At 38.7% G+C, this 17876-nt stretch overlaps 1 protein-coding gene across 1 annotated transcript; it reads left to right on the top strand.

Annotated features, from left to right (window-relative positions):
• The first annotated feature begins 2195 nt into the window (after positions 1-2195).
• LOC113929669 (40S ribosomal protein S15a-like) lies at positions 2196-2638 on the top strand. Its single transcript, XM_035727749.1, has one exon. It carries the CDS (start codon positions 2199-2201, stop codon positions 2589-2591), a length of 393 nt encoding a protein of 130 aa, XP_035583642.1. The 5' UTR covers positions 2196-2198; the 3' UTR covers positions 2592-2638.
• The last annotated feature ends 15238 nt before the right edge of the window (positions 2639-17876 follow it).

The following is a 17876-nucleotide window of genomic DNA, read 5'->3' as shown; positions in this document are numbered from 1 at the left end:
AAAAATCTAATGGCCAATAACTTTAGGACCTTAACTAACTGAGACTGAACTCTCTTGTCACTTATTTCTGTGTTATTTTCACACTCTGATCACAGAATAACAATACTAGGAGTAAAGATTATAATGATGTCATAAACAGAGAACCATAAATGTATACTTTTTAAGTGAAGCTAAGTGTTCCATTATGATAGATTACCATCCCCTTGAAAAGCTCAACTATTTAAAAATCAGATCTGCTGCATTTTCAATACTCAGACTTTTCTCTGAAATGAAGTTTCAGGCTGGAGGTCTCCATGGGTGTGTATTCATGTGCATTATGTTTTGGTACATAAAATCTGAAAGCTTCTAAAGTATTAAAACTTTCATGTAAATCATGGAAGAAAAAAAAGACAATAAAAAGCTGGAACTTAAAATATCCATTAATTGTTTTAAAAATTAATTTGCAGGCGGATTCTATTTTTACAATTGCTGTAACTTTTTAGTTATTAATATAACTTTAATAATGTCACTATTTCCTCCTTTTCTGGGCAAGTTATTCACAATGTTAGGCTATTCTTAAAGGCTGTGGATGAATAGGGGCACTCACACCTTGGAGTATGGGCTAAATGTAAGATAAGAAAAGAATATTTGTTCAGGTACTGCAAGTGACAGTGTGTTAGATATATAGGTTCTGACTAGTGAATCTAAGTTTCTTGGCTAGGAAACGAATGGATCGTATTAGGTAATTTACTTTTGCCTGAATGTTGATAAAGTTTTGCTGATACTTCTTCTTTTTTTTAAGATTTTATTTATTTATTTGACAGAGAAAGAGAGAGAGAGAGCACAAGCAGAGGGAGTAGCAGGGAGATGGAGAGGGAGAAGCAGGCGCCCCACTGAGCAGGGAGCCCCATGTGGGGCTTGATCCCAGGACCTTGGGATCATGACCTGAGCCGAAGGCAGGTGCTTAACCAACTGAACCAACCAGGCGCCCCTGTTGGTACTTCTCTAATAGATGGTAACAAACTAAAAGAGCTCAAAAAAATGCAAGAAAGTCACATGTACTCAGAAACTTGCTTCTTTCTGTTACTGCATAAAAATTGTGCTTTTCCTGGATCACATCTGAGAAGGCAACAAGCACAGCAGAGGCATAGTTTTCTCTCCTACAAATGTCTCTGTAGTGTTGCAATTTAACTGCTTTGTGTATTTAAAATATACCATGAACAATGATAGTCATGAACATACATGGCAAGGAGATTATGATGTGTTGGTTCACAGGCCTCATATCTTCATAAAGCACAACACAGGATTAAAACTGGGAGCAAAAAATTCTAATGTCTATATTGCTTAGGACATTAGTGAGACACACACACATATGTATTTCTAAAATTCAGGTGTAGAGTCGAGCTAATCACATCCCATATTTCATAGCTCATTATAACTACTATTTCTGGGAAACCCCTCCATTTCCTTATCTTGTCCCCATTTTCCATGCCTACTTCCTTCTTTTCTCTAAAAAATAACCTAACATGTTTGTTATGCATCTTTGTATGTGCTCTGGTCAAATGTGTGTGGTTTTGTGACCTTGTCTTTTGAATTTTCATAAGTGGACCTAGGTTATAAATCTTAATCAGTTTTTCTCTGTTTGACTCAGGTTCTATTTATGTTACTGGCTGTTTTTCTACTCCTCCAGGCTGCTCACTGTTGTATCATTTATTAGGATCTCTGTAGTACCCACACTCACTTTTCAAAAGCACAATTTGGGTCATCCTCCCTGGTGTTCACTAGTCTTCCCTGATGTTCACTATTTATTGATGTGTTCATTCTCTACTTCCATCTTTCTAATAATCAAATATGGTTTGTAAATGAAGATCTTAACATACCAGAAGGAGGGCAAACAGCAGGCTTTACTAACATTTTCCAGTGAAGTTCTATAATGGCACAGGAACATCACATCTCTCTGACCAAAGAGAGGGCTTCCCTTATTCAATGAAGATATAATATGCATGAAATACCCTCTATTACTCTTCCAGTCTCCCCATGCTTTAATCTAAATATAGCCGATTGATGTTATAAAGCTATCCTTTAGAGCGCTCATTTTCATTGAAACATACAAGCTGCCTGTGCAGATGTGGGATCAGAGATGCATGAAGAAATACATAAATTTAAAATAACATAAAGCCAGCCCCATCCTCTTTCCGCCATCTTTCCGTGCGGCCATAATGGTGCTCATGAATGTCTTGGCAGATGCTGTCAAGAGCATTAACAATGCTGAGAAGAGAGGCAAACGCCGGGTTCTTATTAGGCCGTGCTCCAAAGTCATTGATCGGTTTCTCACTGTGATGATGAAGCATGGTTACATTGGCGAATTTGAAATCATTGATGATCACAGAGCGGGGAAGATTGTTGTGAACCTCACGGGCAGGTTAAACAAGTGTGGAGTGATCAGCCCCAGATTCAATGTACAACTGAAAGATCTAGAAAAATGGCAGAATAACCTACTCCCGTCACGCCAGTTTGGTTTCATTGTAGTGACAACTTCAGCTGGCATCATGGACCATGAAGAAGCAAGACGAAAACACACAGGAGGGAAAATCCTGGGATTCTTTTTCTAGGGATGTAATACATACTTGCAAATAAAATGCCTCAATGGAAAAAAAAATAAAAAATAAATAAAATAACATAAAGCCAGAAGGTGCTGGAATCAGACCTGCTTATAACATTGGCTTGCTCAGTCACCATGCATGGTCATTAAGTGACTACCTTTTTTCTCTTTGTAGATCTTAGCCAGTAACTCAGAATATCTTGAGTTTCTTAAGGAAAAATGGATTATTACTATTAAGTAGAACCACTTCCTGTAGTCTTTTTAAACTCTTTGGGTCCTAATGAAGAATGTGGGCCAGCCTGATGAGGACCTTCTCCTGAGAGCAGCCCGGCTGTACCTCCAACCCCTGGAACTGTGCCAGGAGGCTGTGTGCCTAATCTGCTCAGAAATCGTTCCTTTCTGTCTGTCACTGAAGCCTGAACACACTCCAGGAATTAGGTACTAATTAATGTCAACACATTATAAATGAAGAAAGAAGGGAAATTGCTTGGACTCATTTCTGAGGAAATTTTCAGCAATTCGCTCCAGTCAAAGTTAATGTGTACCTCAGAGCAGCACTGAACCAAATCATAAAATGCTGCTCATGTGGATGAGTGACCTGGAGGTGACCTGAGCAAGCCTCTCGACCAGTATTTGTTTCCATATTGTGTCTATTTTGCTAGGATGCTGCTTATGGCATTTGATGATCTGATTGGTAGCATCAGACGGGCAAGGAATCCAAAGTAAGGCTTCACAAGCAGTCAATTCTAGGTTAGCTACACAAAATTCTAGGAAATAACTTTTAAAACAGCACTTGCCTGATTTTAGTCTGTGGCTGCTTTATGGGCTTCAGTGAACAGTTTTTCAAAAACTAGAACAAGTAGATCATTACATGAATCTTAAGAAGTCTTCCTTTTTTAATCAGAAGCAGATTCTCATATCCTGCTTTTATGTCTATAAAATTAGGAACCGGATGCTAACATCCAAATCATCGTTTTGGGTAATCAAGATAATAAATGTGTACTAGTATCTCATATACTGAGTCCAATATTGATCCAATATGTGAGAAACCAATCGGGGGTGAGTCTGCAGTCAGGAGCAGGAGACTCATTTTGCAGAAAAAGCAGTTGGTACTGCAAGAAATCACAAGAGGGTTCAGTTCTGTGTTTATTGTTCTTTAGGCTTCCTTATTACATTCTACCCCTTTGAGGAAGCCCTTGGTGTGCACCTTACTGAACTTGGCCTGAGTAAGAATGTCTGGGCTTAGACAGGTAAGCACCTTGCTGGCTTTGCTTAGGCCTTGAGCTCACTAGAGAAGACTCGATGCCAGACAATTCCTCCAACTCCAGTGCCCAGCACAACACGTGGCACATAGTTTGGGACAATAATAACCAAATAAGGAAGACTACAGAGTAATGTAGGCATACCTATAATGTCACATTTCGACCATAGTAGTGGACTGCTGGGAAACTCATTTCAGTGCGTGGACTTTAGGGTTAAAAAGATAGATTTCACTCCTGAAAACTTAATGGCCATGGGTAAGCAGCCTTGAAATCTCAATTCCCTCTTCTGTATATTAGAGTTAAGTCTGTAAATAATGGATTTGTGGCAAAAAGGGAAGAGGTCTAGAATGAAGATTTGTTTGACCACATCAACACCAATGATTTTGCTAAAGTAAAAAAAATAAGATATAGAAAATTTGGTTCTTGATTGAAAACTGCTTTGATTATATGCTAATATGTGTTTTCCTAAATCTTAATATGATAACAAGAATGAAGTGATTTAAGAAAAAACATTTTTTTTGTTTTCCCAAGCACTTAGCACAGATTACACATAAGCCTGAGTCTGTGTTCTTTCTACAAACCACAGTGTGTAGGGCATGGATATGGAAGAACACACAAATAAAAAAGTCAAGACAAATAAAGCTTATTAAGAAAAATCTGTTTGAAACTTCCTGGTTCTATCCATGCGTTAATATTCCTGCAAATAATGTGTATAATTTTCACTGCATTTTGGTAAAATGCTGGAAGAGAAACAGGAGGAAAGGAGCAAAGATGTGTGGGACTTGTCCTAGGAGAGTAGCAGGCAGACCAGGACCGGATAGAAAAGTCACCCAGGGGGATTAATTCATTTCTAACAGTGCTAGTATTGGATGAAGAGGATTTTCTTTTCTTCTTTTCTTTTTTTTTTTTTTTACAAAGATGAGAGCATAAGATGCACTTTGAAACATTTAAAAGTTGAAAAAAACAGTAGATGTTTTGTCTCTTTGAAAATTTAACAGAGCGATAGCACACACTTACCAAATGTCTTGCAGAGCACCCTTCCAAATGAAAGATATATACTAAGTACACCAGGATGGCTATCTATGTGGGGGAGAGAAAATGGGGCCAAATGGGAATAAATAATACATTGAGGGGCCTCGCCCAGACCACTGGTGATTAAATTGACTGTGCACCTGGGGTCCAACAGAAACCAATCACCACCACCAAAACAATGAAACTGAAACACAGTGTGAGTATGTAGGGTTCTCAGGGGAGCCCCTTTCATTTCCTATACTGGGGAATGATGCTTCAGGCTATGGAGTGCCTAGGATTCCCAGGTGCAGGTATGAGTGAGTGAGTGTGTGTGTGTGTGTGTGTGTGTGTGTACGTGCGCGCGTGCATGCGTGCTTTCCTGAGATTTAATTTGCATGAAGAGAGATGGAGCCCAAGAAAACTGCTGGCTTTTGAATATTTTGGCTGTCTTGAGTCAGGATATTCCCTGCCCAAACATAGCCTTCCTTTCAATAGGAGCTCCTTTAACTTTCCCATAGTTTTGTATGTAGAATTTGTGTGTGTGCGTGTGTGTGTATGTGTTCGTGCGTGTGTACAGACCTTTGGAGTTTATAAAGGACAATGGCACACCAATTCAATACTCACTCACTGTAAGGGTTAAAATGGTGGTGCAGCAAAAATACCCAACAACAATGTGCAGCCCATTAAAAGGCAATTAGATAAACAGTTGCTACAAGCTTGAAAAATCTGCCTCCTTTACCATGGTGAATGGATTGGAATCAATCCACAGTTAATAAAAAGGAAAGGATTTGGAAACGTGGCTGAAATGTAAGACAAAGGGAAATAAAATACTATTTTTCAAAAAGAAATGTATAGGGATGCTGATGGAGGCACTCAACTAGAAATATGGATCGTTCACTTAAAAATCAGAAGATTTAGTTTTTATAAATCTGTGTGTCTCAGTTACCCTTTGCCAAAGGGATAATAAGATTGCAGTCATAAAATATCTGAAATATTGCACTATATTTTCTATGTTCTATATTTTTGACCATTTAGCTACCTATCAGTTAACTGCATGTTGGATAAGTTTCAGATAACCCCACAAATACACATCGAGGCATGCATGTTTTGGTGACTTCACACACTCAGTCTTTCTGCATCAAGGAAAGTTTCCCTTCTACTGTTCGCTTACTGAGAGATTCAAAAGTTTAAGAAAAGAAACATTATCCTCAAATGATTATGCCAAAGGCTGTGATCCATCCAAACTCACATGCAAAACAAGGCTGGGCCTGATCTGTTCATTTTTGAGCACCAGGCAACAGCTGCTTGTCATCTACCTTCACTGGAGTGTTCTCATTGATTGCATTCTTTCTTTTGACTCTTTCATCATAAAAGAGACAGAAGAAGAAAGAAAGGGAGAGAGAGAAGGAGGGAAGAAGGGCAGGGGAGAGGGGCCGGGGGAGAGGGAGCGGGGGAGGGAAGGAGGGAGGGAGGGAGGAGGCCATCATTAAGACCACAGCCACCTCACACCACTTATGGACTACTATACATCCTGCAGGGCAGAGAAGGCACACCCCATGACCAAAGCCAAAACACACCTGTCTGCTTCCTGTGTGTGTACAACCAATGCCAACTGAGCATTGGTAGTCTTGTCAAACTGTATACTTGTGGCGCAATTCTACTAGTTTCGGTAACTTAAAGAAGAGAGAATCTCCGTCATCTGCAGCCTTCAGTGTAGGAAATGAGAAGTGACACTTACAGCAGCAGTGAAACCTTCACAAATTCAAGGAGACTTCTGTGAGTGTGTAGAAGTCAGGATATTAAGGCAGAGAGCAAAATCATGTCAGCATGGCTGAAACAGGTACATTTTTAAACCGTAACTTCCAGTTTGCCCTCATTCAGTAGAAGACTAAGCGCCTAGGTCTAGATGTTGTTTTTATCATTTTTGTTTATAATGTAGGACTAGACATACACATTCAATTTACTGAAAAAATTTCTTAGGAAAATACAAGCATAGAAGGTTTCATAAACAGTTATACTTAGAGAAATATTGAGCTAGATATATAAATTGGTATAGGATAGATTATCTGAAAGACAATATGACAATAGCTTTCACTTTTAAAATTGTCTTGCTCCAAAGCAATCACTTGGACATTAGCCTTACCAACATTTTTCTAGATCTATCTCCTCAGGCAAGAGAAACAAAAGCAAAAATAAACTATCGGGACTACATCAAACCAAGAAGTTTTGCACAGTGAAGGAAGCCATCAACAAAAGATAAAGGTAACCTATTGAATGGGAGAAGATATTAGCAAATGATATATTTGATAAGAGGTTAATATCCAAAAAAATATAAAGAGCTCCTACAACTCAACACCAGAAAAATCCCAAGTAATTTGATTAAAAATGAGCAGAAGACCTAGATAGACATTTTTCCAAAAAAGACATATGGATGGCCAAGAGACACATGAAAAGATGCTCAACATCACTCATCTTTAGGGAAATGCAAATCAAAGCCACAGGGAGATACCACCTCAAATCAGTCAGATGGCTAGTATTCAAAACACAAGAAATAACAAGTGTTGATGAGTATGTGAGGGAAAGGAATTGTTGTGCACTGTTGTTGGGAATGGAAACCGGGGCAGCCACTGTGGAAAATAGCATGGAGGTTCCTCAAAAAATTAAAAATAGAATTATCATATGATCTAGCAATTTCACTTCTGGGTATTTACCCAAAGAAAAGGAAAACACTAAATGAAAAGATAAATTCACTATCCCCCCCATGTTTATTGCAGCATTATTCATAGTAGCCAGGGTAGGGAAGCAATTTAAGTGTCCACGGATAGATAAATGGATAGGGAAGACGTGGTATGTATACACACACACACACACACACACACACACATATGTAATACTCACACACACATATATATATAATACACACACACACACATACACATACACACACAAATAGAATATTACTCAGCCATAAAAAAGAATGAAATCTTGCCATTTGTGACAACATGGATGGACCTAGAGGGTTTTATGCAAAGTGAAATAAGTTAGAGAAAAACAAATACTGTATGATTTCATTTATATGTGAAATCTAAAAAATGAAAACAAAAAACTAAAACAGATTCCTATTTACAGAGAACAAACAGGTCGTTGCCAGAGCAGAGGGAAATTGGGGGGATGGGCAAGAGAGGTGAAGGGGATTAAGAGATACAAACTTCTAGTTATAAAATAAATAAGCCACAAGGATGAAAAGTACAGCATAGGGAATATATAATAATATTTAAATTTATAATAATATTTAAAAACTTTGTGTGGTGACAGATGGTGACTACACTCATTGTGGTGAGTACTGTGTAATGTATAGAATTATTGAATCCCTACATTGTACACCCGAAACTAATATAACATTATATGTCAACTGTACTTCAATACAAAAATAGCTTGCCATAGAACCAAAAATCTGTTTCTAAAAAATTATTCTAAAAAAAATGAAAGTTGGTATGATGTAGATGTATTTATAATAGCACATTTTTTAAAAAGTCCAAAAATAGGGGAGTAGTTAAACAAATATTTTTACATCCATACAATGAAATACGTAGCTTTAAACAACCATGTTGTAAAAAAATATTTATTCTGGGGGAAAAATGATCAAAAAATATTAACAACTGAAAGATGTGGCCTATAAGCTGTTTGAATAGTATGTCTATTGTGGAAAATAGAAATGTAGAAGCATCCGGAAGGGTAGGAAGATCATTAGCAAAATGTAAAACATTATTTTTCTTTCCATATTTTAAAGAGTATTTTCTAAGTTTTTTTCTGAGTGGTTTCTTAGTGATTAGATACCATACCATAATTGTTACTAAAAAAGACTCATTAATATTCAGAGGCTTTTCTCTGAGTCCAGTGATTTGTTTAAACTCAGAGATTGTGTCACACGTGCTATCCTGTGGGTACTGGGATAGGTGCATCCCATGGAAAGACCCTCGAGGCTGTCTATCTAAAGCTTGCACGACCTGCGGACGGTCAGTGTAAAATGACAAACTAGAACGTGCTACGATCCCAGGGAGGAACCGTTCTTCCTGGGTTTTCCATCTTGTCTTGTCGGTCACCCATAACCAGATGCTCATACCATAATATAAACGTTAACAAACTATTAGTTCATGAAATGAAAGGCTCTATTATATTGCTGATAGTGAGGGGGGTGTCCAAGTTTAATTGCTTTGGCAATCCTACCCCTGTATTTCCTGATTCTGATGCAAGTGAAACCTCAACTTTCTCCTATTACAATGGTTTATATAATATATTTATAGATACGCATAGAGGTATATGATAAAACAGGGCTTTATAGTTAGAGTAAGTAAGCAGCTGGATACCACTTTGTTTGATTTGTACAGAAGAGTGGAAGTTCAAACATAAAATTAAGTGACTACCTCTTTGTTTGGCTATCATAGACTGTTTCTTTATCACAGTCACATGCAATCTCTTGGAAAACAGAGAGGCAATAACAAACGCAGCCCCAAGCTCCATTCTAACAAGTCCTGCTCGAGGGTATAATCCCTACATTGGTATCTCTGGATTCAAGGTAAGGGGAACAGCTTCTTATGGTCCACTTTCTGTTTTATTGCATAGCGATTGCTTAACACACATTCAAATTAAATACTCCTAGGAACACTCACACACAAAAGCTTTCTATTAAACGCCATCCTGGCTATGGTGATGAATAATCTCTGACAAATCTATACTCCCCACACCTTACTAAGCAGCCCTTAAAACCGGGGTTTCCAAATGGCATGCTTCCTCTGCATGTTACCTCAGATTTGGCAAGAATAAATGACCAAAGTTATGAAACAAATTTAAGTCTTTTGTACAATGGAGTGAATTACAAAACAATTTCTATTCTATTGATACTGGAGAGGAACCTTCTTATGTGAGGCAAAAAAGAACCCCAATGAAACACTGGGAAATGTTGAAATTTCAGACTTTTCCCATCACATTTCTGATTTCACACAATAAAAAGCATGACTCTGCTCAAGCTACATCACCTCGCATTGATTGCTAGATGTCAGAGGATGACTGTTAAGTGTTATCAGATTACCAAACACTTGCAATGTTTGCTTGACTGACAATTTGATGGCTGGCATACTGAAATATAGTCTGCTTAGCAACTAACGTTAAGCAGAAGGAAATTTTCCGACTATGTCATGGTTGTGAAAACAAGTGCAGATTAGCTGGAAAAAACTTTACTCTGAAAGGAAGACAAAAGTGGTCTTCAAATGAACAGCTTGAACCTAAATGTTATTTCATCTAATGATAAAAGCAAATAAAACTTCCTATTTCTAAAAGTTATATGTATTCTAACAAAAAATAAACTTACCTTTCAGCTACCGGGGCAAACTTAATCAACTAACTGAGTTGGAATAATTCTTCCTCAAAGATTGTTATTTAAGTCTAAGGACACTTTTATTATTATTAGAGTAATCTGTGTTATAGTTTGATTCCTCTGTACTGGTGGTGGTAAACTGGGTCGTGCAGTCTTTTGAAATGTTACCCAAGCATAAACTATAGGAAAGAGTTAAGAAAAATTGGAAGACATTTTTCCCTTGTTTTATTTTTCAGATTTTGATTTTTTTTGTATGTTAGACTCTTTAATTTTAGACTATTTGATGAACAAAATGAATAATGGTCATACCCTCGAAGGAAAAAGAAACAGGAGACTCTGGGACTTTTCGTGATTATCTTTAACAGGTACTAGAAGCCAGAGAGAGTTAGGGTAGGTGGCAGTGTACATTCTAGGCTTCAGATGGTACGGAACATGTTAGTAGTGGTTTCCACCACTAAGAGTTCAGCTTATTCTTCTGTTTTTAACCCAAGTGAAAATTCTCATTCCTCATTTCACATCTACTCTTTTATTACCTCTGACTGATTCTGGAAACAAGGAACTTTAATAAAAAAAAAAAAAAGTGTTTGTTTTTGTTTTTTAGCTAAAACTATTTATAAAAAACCACAATCTGGTGTAGAAATACAAAACCCTATCTTTGGTTAGTTTGGAAATACTGGAACAATGTCTCTTCACCACTTAAACAACCCTGGAGGTCATCAAATGACTCTATTCTAAGTTAATCACCAGTCGATAAAAATAAAATGTTATTTTGTTTTTTCCCCTGCTATCTTCTATCAAACATTTTTCAGATTCTTTCCCCCCTAAAGTTATTTAGTTTTGACTCAAATAGAGTGATCAGCTTGGTACAGCCAATCCCAAAGAATGATTCATTCATTTAGCGGCCTCTGTCTTCTTGCAGGCAACCTATGACAAACAAGTGTGTGGCCTCTTTTCTATGCTCTTCCTAAACCTCCCAGTTTGGCGTGAGAACACAAGGAGGAAGATGCACCTGGAGTGCATCTTCTCCCACTCAGAGGTGCACAGCCAGGAAGGAAGGCAGAAAAGTGTGCTCACAGACCACACAAAGTACTCCCCACCAGGCTGCAGCTATGACAAGCCAGCAACCCTTCCCTCGGCACCTAAGGCACATCTTTCATAGTCTAAGAATAGATGTGCTTACATTGATCAAGAGTGGGAAGGCTGACAGAGCTAGCCTCATATGGCTAGGGCTCAGATGCATCAAGATGTCAAGAGATCTGGTTTTAATTGAAATGCAAGCATTCACCATGTGGTTTTCTATACACAGGGCAATTTTGCCTTATATGGTCAGTAGCATATGTTCTGGCAATAAAAAAAAATAAGAACAGTGAACATGAGTTGTAACAATAACTTATCAGGGACTATAGGAAAGAATTATATCCAGTGAATATTATATAAAAACGTGATATTTATATTTTTGATTGTTATGCAGATTTAACATGCTAACTAAAAAAAAAAAAAAAGAAATCATTCCACAGTTGATTGTTGTTTTATTCACTTGTAAAGAGGTGATTTGCCTACAGACAGATTTTCTTGTGATTGGTATGTTAACAACTGATAAAAAACCCTTTGGTGTTTCCGATTACTCATTTGACAATAGGATCACTTCTTTGAGAAAGTCCGAATAGTAAAACAAAACTGCTACAATATTTTCATCATCATGATACCATAAAGTAAACACTGAGAACTGACTCACCATTCAACTGATGTAGAAAGATCAAAGAAGAGCCATATCATAATTTAACCTTAAGTGAAGGTTTGTGTGGAGATAAAAATTAGGAGAGCAGGTCAATCCTAAAATAAAATTTATTTAGATTATTTCTCCCTTTCAAGGTTTATAATATAAAGTCTTCATTCTCCGATTAGTCCAGATGCCATCAAATAATAAAAGCCAAATTCCATTAGGAAACAGTACTTGTTTTTTACTTCTTCTTCTTCTTTTTTTTTTTTAAGATTTTTATTTATTTATTTGACAGAGAGAGAGACAGGGAGAAAGGGAACACAAGCAGGGGGAGAGGGAGAGGCAGGCTTTCTGCTGAGCAGGGATGCGGGGCTTGATCCCAGGACCCTGGGATCATGACCTGAGCCGAAGGCAGACGCTTAACGACTGAGCCACCCAGGCATCCCTTGTTTTTTACTTCTAAGAGGTCATCTCTACCTTCTCTTGTCAAAATGTGAGGCCTCCATACTTGCAAACTAGCTGTGGCATATGGAACTGAACGGAAACTTGGTAGTTCTATTGTTGTCTTTATGTGGCCTCTTAGTAAGAACATTTTTTTAGGAAAGCCTATGAGAAGATAAACTGAAAATACATTTTTTGTAGAGTGAAAAACTTCTGGCTTCATTATTGGTAAAGAAATAGCTAGACCCTTGAATAAAGCAGATTATGCCTACACCCCAATAAGAGACAAAATTCATAGTTGAGGCAATACCTTTCATACCTTGTACAGCTTAAATCCCACCGGACCTGTGGCCACCCACTTTGCCTAGACATAAAATAGGCTACAGAAGAACAGAGGGTGATAATAGATGTACTATGTAATTATCTTATCTGCATATTGTTGACTAATTTTTGATTAATTAAAAGCTGTGTACAAGGATCATTGAGATCCAAGTCTGGACAAACTTGATATTCAGCTTCTGGGAGGTTGTGAGAACATGTTCTAGATTGTTCTCACACCAGATGTCAGGTGCTTTTCTGAGAAAATTTATTGTTGGCCCAGCAGAATTCAAAGCACCTTTGGGAAGGCGTATCTCACCTGGGTGACACTTGTCAGACTGCCAACCAGGGCAGAAGAGAGGGGGATAAATCTACAGTTACTGACCCAAAATTATAAAATTGTGGTCTTCCTTAAACTTGGCCACTGTGTGACTTAGTTATAGTCCCCTTTGCCTCCTTGGTCCAAGGAAGAAGTGAAGACCCTAAGTGTCAGAAGTTGCCACAGAAGAGAGCAAAGAGGCTCATCAGATAGAGGCCAGTAAAACCCAGCTGCAAGCAAACCACCTTTCCTCATGGTTAGTGCAGAGCTTTGGGACAGCCATCCCTCACTCCAGTTATCCTCTGATGTCACAGAAACCTCAATACCATCTAGTTCCTCTTAGTCACCTCACTTTTAGGTACCGGATTTTGTTTCTGGAATCTGGTCCTGTTCAATCACTGGATTTTCATCTTAGAATCCTGTCACTGGATCCTCTTTTGCCTGCTTTCTTTCCAAAGTTCCATTTCTCACTGACTACCACCTAATCTGGCACTAAAAGAAAAACCCCAAAAAACAAAAAAACAAGAGTCCGAGCCTCCACGGGGATCTCCCATGCAAGCCAAGTTCTGGCTTGAGCCTCTGGCTGGGTGTTCACAAGTGGTCTCAAACCCTGCATGGATTACTTCGATCCAACAAAAGGAATCTATGAGAACGAGTTGGGCATCCAACAGCAGGCCACACGGGGGACACGGGTGTTCAGGTGCTCCTGAAGTTACAGGAGTCTCAGGGTATGGGGGTGTGACAGTGAGGGAGTATGCGGGTGGGAGTGTGTGTGTTGACTATGAGTGTGTTTGAGTGTGAGAGTGAAGAAGTTAGTGAATGACTATGAGCATGTGAAAGTGAGAAAGCGTGTGTGACTGTGTGTGTGTTCAAGTGGGAAATTAACATGTGTCTGAGACACGTGTTATGCCACAGGATCGCTTGGTGCAAACTGACCCGGACTCTAGTTCAGCTTCTGTTACCACCCACTGGGTGATCCAGAGAAGCCACTTTCTGTCTTGTGGACCACAGTTTTATACTTGAAAAATGAGCATATGGAAAGCACTGTAAATTCCCTATGCCACAAAAAGTGCCCCCACATTGCCATCCTGATTCTCTTGAATGAGCCCTACTACACATTAGAAGGTGACTATACTGCTGGAATAAAGGAGGCTCTGGTTGAGAAGCGCAAAGGCAGGCTCAAGCCCCCTTGTCACACACTTTTTGGGTTCTGGTTAAAATAGTACAGGAATAGAGACTGAAAGATTACCAGCCCTTCTCACCCTGGGTGAGAAGAAGACATCTACAGGGTGATGGTAAGAGGAACACAAGCACGCTGGTGTTCTTGACTCTTCTCCTGACCTGGAACATCTCCCTCTTAAATCCTTCTGAGACCTGGACATGGAAATAAACCCATATACCTTGTCTACTGCTTTTAAAAAGTGCCTCGACTCTTTAATAGAAAGAATTGGGTGGGCAGGAGACGTTGCATGTCATCTCAATTTGAGAGTAAATGCTACATGTCCCTGGGTGGCCTCCATTAATTATAACCAAGAAAACATGCTTGGAGCACCTTGCTTCTCTCACTGACTCTATCGATGGCTTTCCCAGACTTCTACATAGAAGGCAGGCCGAAAAAGCAACAAACATTAGGCAATCCTCTCTTTTCAGGCTGCTAAAAATAAATCAGTTTAACTGCAGTGCTATCTAAAGCCTCAAACCAAAGCCAGAGACAAATGTAAATGTCACCCCTTTTAATAAACAGTCATTAAGAAGTCCATACTTCTCCATTCTAACTCAGGCTGGGTAAGAGCACGATCAATTTATAAGCAATGTAGATGAAGGAAAGAAGCAGATTTGTAAAGCATATATACTGGAGAGTCATAACCCGATATCCCCATCAATTGAAACTCAGGCCATGAAAACAAGAGAGGACCCTAGAGATGAACCGGAATAAGTAAGATGAAAATCTAGGGGACTGAGGCCCAGAGAGGCCAAGTGGCTGCCACAGGATCACCAGAAGTTTAAGGCTGAGTGTCATTTTCTGTCTCCCAGGTTGATGCTTTTGTCACTACTGTCTACTATTTGCTATATCCTTCTGCTTTAGAAAAGTCAAATATTTTCCCAAGGTTGGGTTTATGAAGTAAAATTTACTGTGGCACTTTCAGTGTTGCTTTTTAAAGTTCCCTCCCCGGATTTGACATCTATTTTCATGGTAGGATTTTCCACCTGCCCCCTCTTCCTGCCCACAGACTCGCACATGGACACAGCCCCCTAGCTCCTGCCCTCCTCTTGCTCAGGCTCCCTCTTCCTGAACATCCTGCTTTGCTCTCTACCTTAGGGTCCGATTTCTCCCTTTTCTCTCTCTGGTCACATGGGAGCACCTCTAGCTACTGAAACCTCCACAGCACATCTCAGCTGTTCTGACTTTGAGTCATCCACTTTGTGGTTTTCAAAGTGTGGTCAAGCCAGCAGCATCCCATCACCTAGGAGCTTGATAGAAATGCAAATTCTCAGGCTTCAGACCAGACCTACTCTCCCAGAAACTCTGGTGGTGAGGCCCAACAATCTGTGTTTTAATGAGCCCTCCACATGACTCTGACTTCTACCCAAGTCTGAGAACCACTAACCTACCTTACTTTCTGGTGGCATGAGTTCAAAAGCAAGAGCTCTGCGTAGAACTGCCTGTGTTCAGATTTTGCTTTCCGGCTGTGTACTTTGGAGAAATTACTTATGCCCTCCGTGCCTCATACTCCTCATCTATGAAGTGGAGATAATATAGATTTTGCCTCAGAGATTTTTTCGTTGGCAGTGAAAAGGTACAAGGCATGTACGTAATGTACTTAGCACAGAGAAAAACCTAGGAAATGCTAAAAAATGTTAGCATTCATTCTTTCATAAGATAGTTCTACTCACAACATGTGAAATGTGAGCCACTTTTCTTTCCAAATCATATTCTTATGAAACTTGTAAACAAATATTAATCAATAGTGAAACCACGTTACTTAAGAACGTAAATTACATCCTGAATCGGGTCTTGATATTATCAATTTCTATGAAATTACTTTCATGTTTGAATTTAGAATAGTTATATGAATATTCATTTTCTCTATTTCAACAGTTGATAAAAATGATGACATAATATCACTCAAAAGAATCCGTTTGGAGAAAGCTATTGCACTGCCACATAGGAGTAAACCCAGAAAAAGCTTTGCAAGTTTGTTCTTGTAGTAGCTGATATCCTTAAAGGAAAACATGCATACGTTTGTTGCTAATAATAAACCACCCTGGTCTTTCAGTCTAGGACAACTGTAAACTTGTCTGTGCAGAATGTCCCTCAGGCATAAAAGCAAGCTCAACAGATGGAACAGGAGCCCACAAGCAACTCTTCCAATCTGAATCATGCATTTTTCTTGTGTGTAAATATCATTTCACATTCATTGATATTACTGAACAGCACTTATAATTGTAGCAATTCTTGCAATTATCATACAGAAATGAATTCATAGTATTTTACATATAAAATGGCCCTTCTGTATATATTTCCAAAAATATAGTAAAAGTTGGGAAATCTCTTTACACGGTGTGCTAAAGTGTAATTCATTTCCCTCCCATGCAAATCTCAAACGCTTTTAAATATCATACACTTGTAATAAAATAATTAAAATACTAGAAACATCCTTGCTCTCACTCCAATGAGTAGTGCCATCAATTAGCAGAGAGCTTTATATGTGATATCTACATTTTTAAATTAGCTATTACTTTCCAGTATAACCATTTAGTAGATGGATATTGCAATTTTAAAACTCGTGTTACTTGGAACGTATGTACGGTGTATGGTCCCGGTGAAATGGCTCAAGCCAATAGTGGAAACAGAAAGATGGCCCATAATGGTCCTTTTTTAAGGCAGGCCAAAAACTGTGTGTGCATAGCATTTTCTGGCGAGTCACTGGCAAAGTCCTCAGCTGTGAAGATCCCGGACATAAGGTTATGCCATTGTGGTTAGGGAAATATGGTGGTTGTTAATTAATTCCTAGCTGACCCAATTTCTGTTCCTATAAAATATGCTCTGGGGTAGTCATTGGGAGACTACTTTGGTTTAAATGGAATTTCCTTGCCTTTCATGACATTTCAATTTTCACTAAGAGACAGAAAAATTCTATGAAACAAGTTGCTTAAGCAGGTAGAAAATATATAGGGAAAGTTTTATAGTGTATCAGCCAAGGTCCATAGGCAGCAGTTAAGTACAAGGAATTGTAGGACAAGAAAAGGAATGTAATGGAGTCGAGCCAGAGAAAATCCAGTGTAAAAATCAGACGTGTGAATGGGAGGTGCTCCACTTGGAGGACACGCTTACAAGTACAGTTCCTTTGAGTTCTTTCTCAGGTGTCACCATTCTGGCCCTGAAACCACATTGTTTTAATGCTAGGGAGGAGATCTGGAAATCAGAAATCCTCCTCCAGGGCCAGAGGCACTTACTAAGATGTCCACAGTTCTCTTTGGCCCAGTGTTCTTCCCTGGGATTAATTATTACAAATTTTCCTAATAATCATCTTGGAATAAAGAATCTGTACTGGCATTCCCATTGTGAAATCAATCCTTAAAAAAAAAAAAAAAACAATAGCAGCACCACTGCTAAGCTTGAAACACGGAGAGGATAATGGAATCAAAAGAACTAAAAGAGCTCTGCTATAGAAGAATAGATTTTACCCAAATAGTGCCAGACAGTCCTGATGGCATTCTCAATAGAATTAAAAACCATGAGCACAATGAATGTACCTTAACACACATATATTTATATTTTTATAATGCATTGATAGAGTTTCTCAATAAATCATATTTGCCAACCTCATTAGCATTGGCTTTGCTGT

This window comes from Zalophus californianus, chromosome 5, assembly GCF_009762305.2.
Source record: "Zalophus californianus isolate mZalCal1 chromosome 5, mZalCal1.pri.v2, whole genome shotgun sequence".
Classification (NCBI taxonomy): domain Eukaryota; kingdom Metazoa; phylum Chordata; class Mammalia; order Carnivora; family Otariidae; genus Zalophus; species Zalophus californianus.
This window is presented reverse-complemented; position numbering and strand designations above follow the sequence as displayed.

Coding starts and splice junctions, on each gene's coding strand:
- LOC113929669 (XM_035727749.1), top strand. CDS start 2,199: ATGGTGCTCATGAATGTCTTGGCAGATGCTGTCAAGAGCATTAACAAT.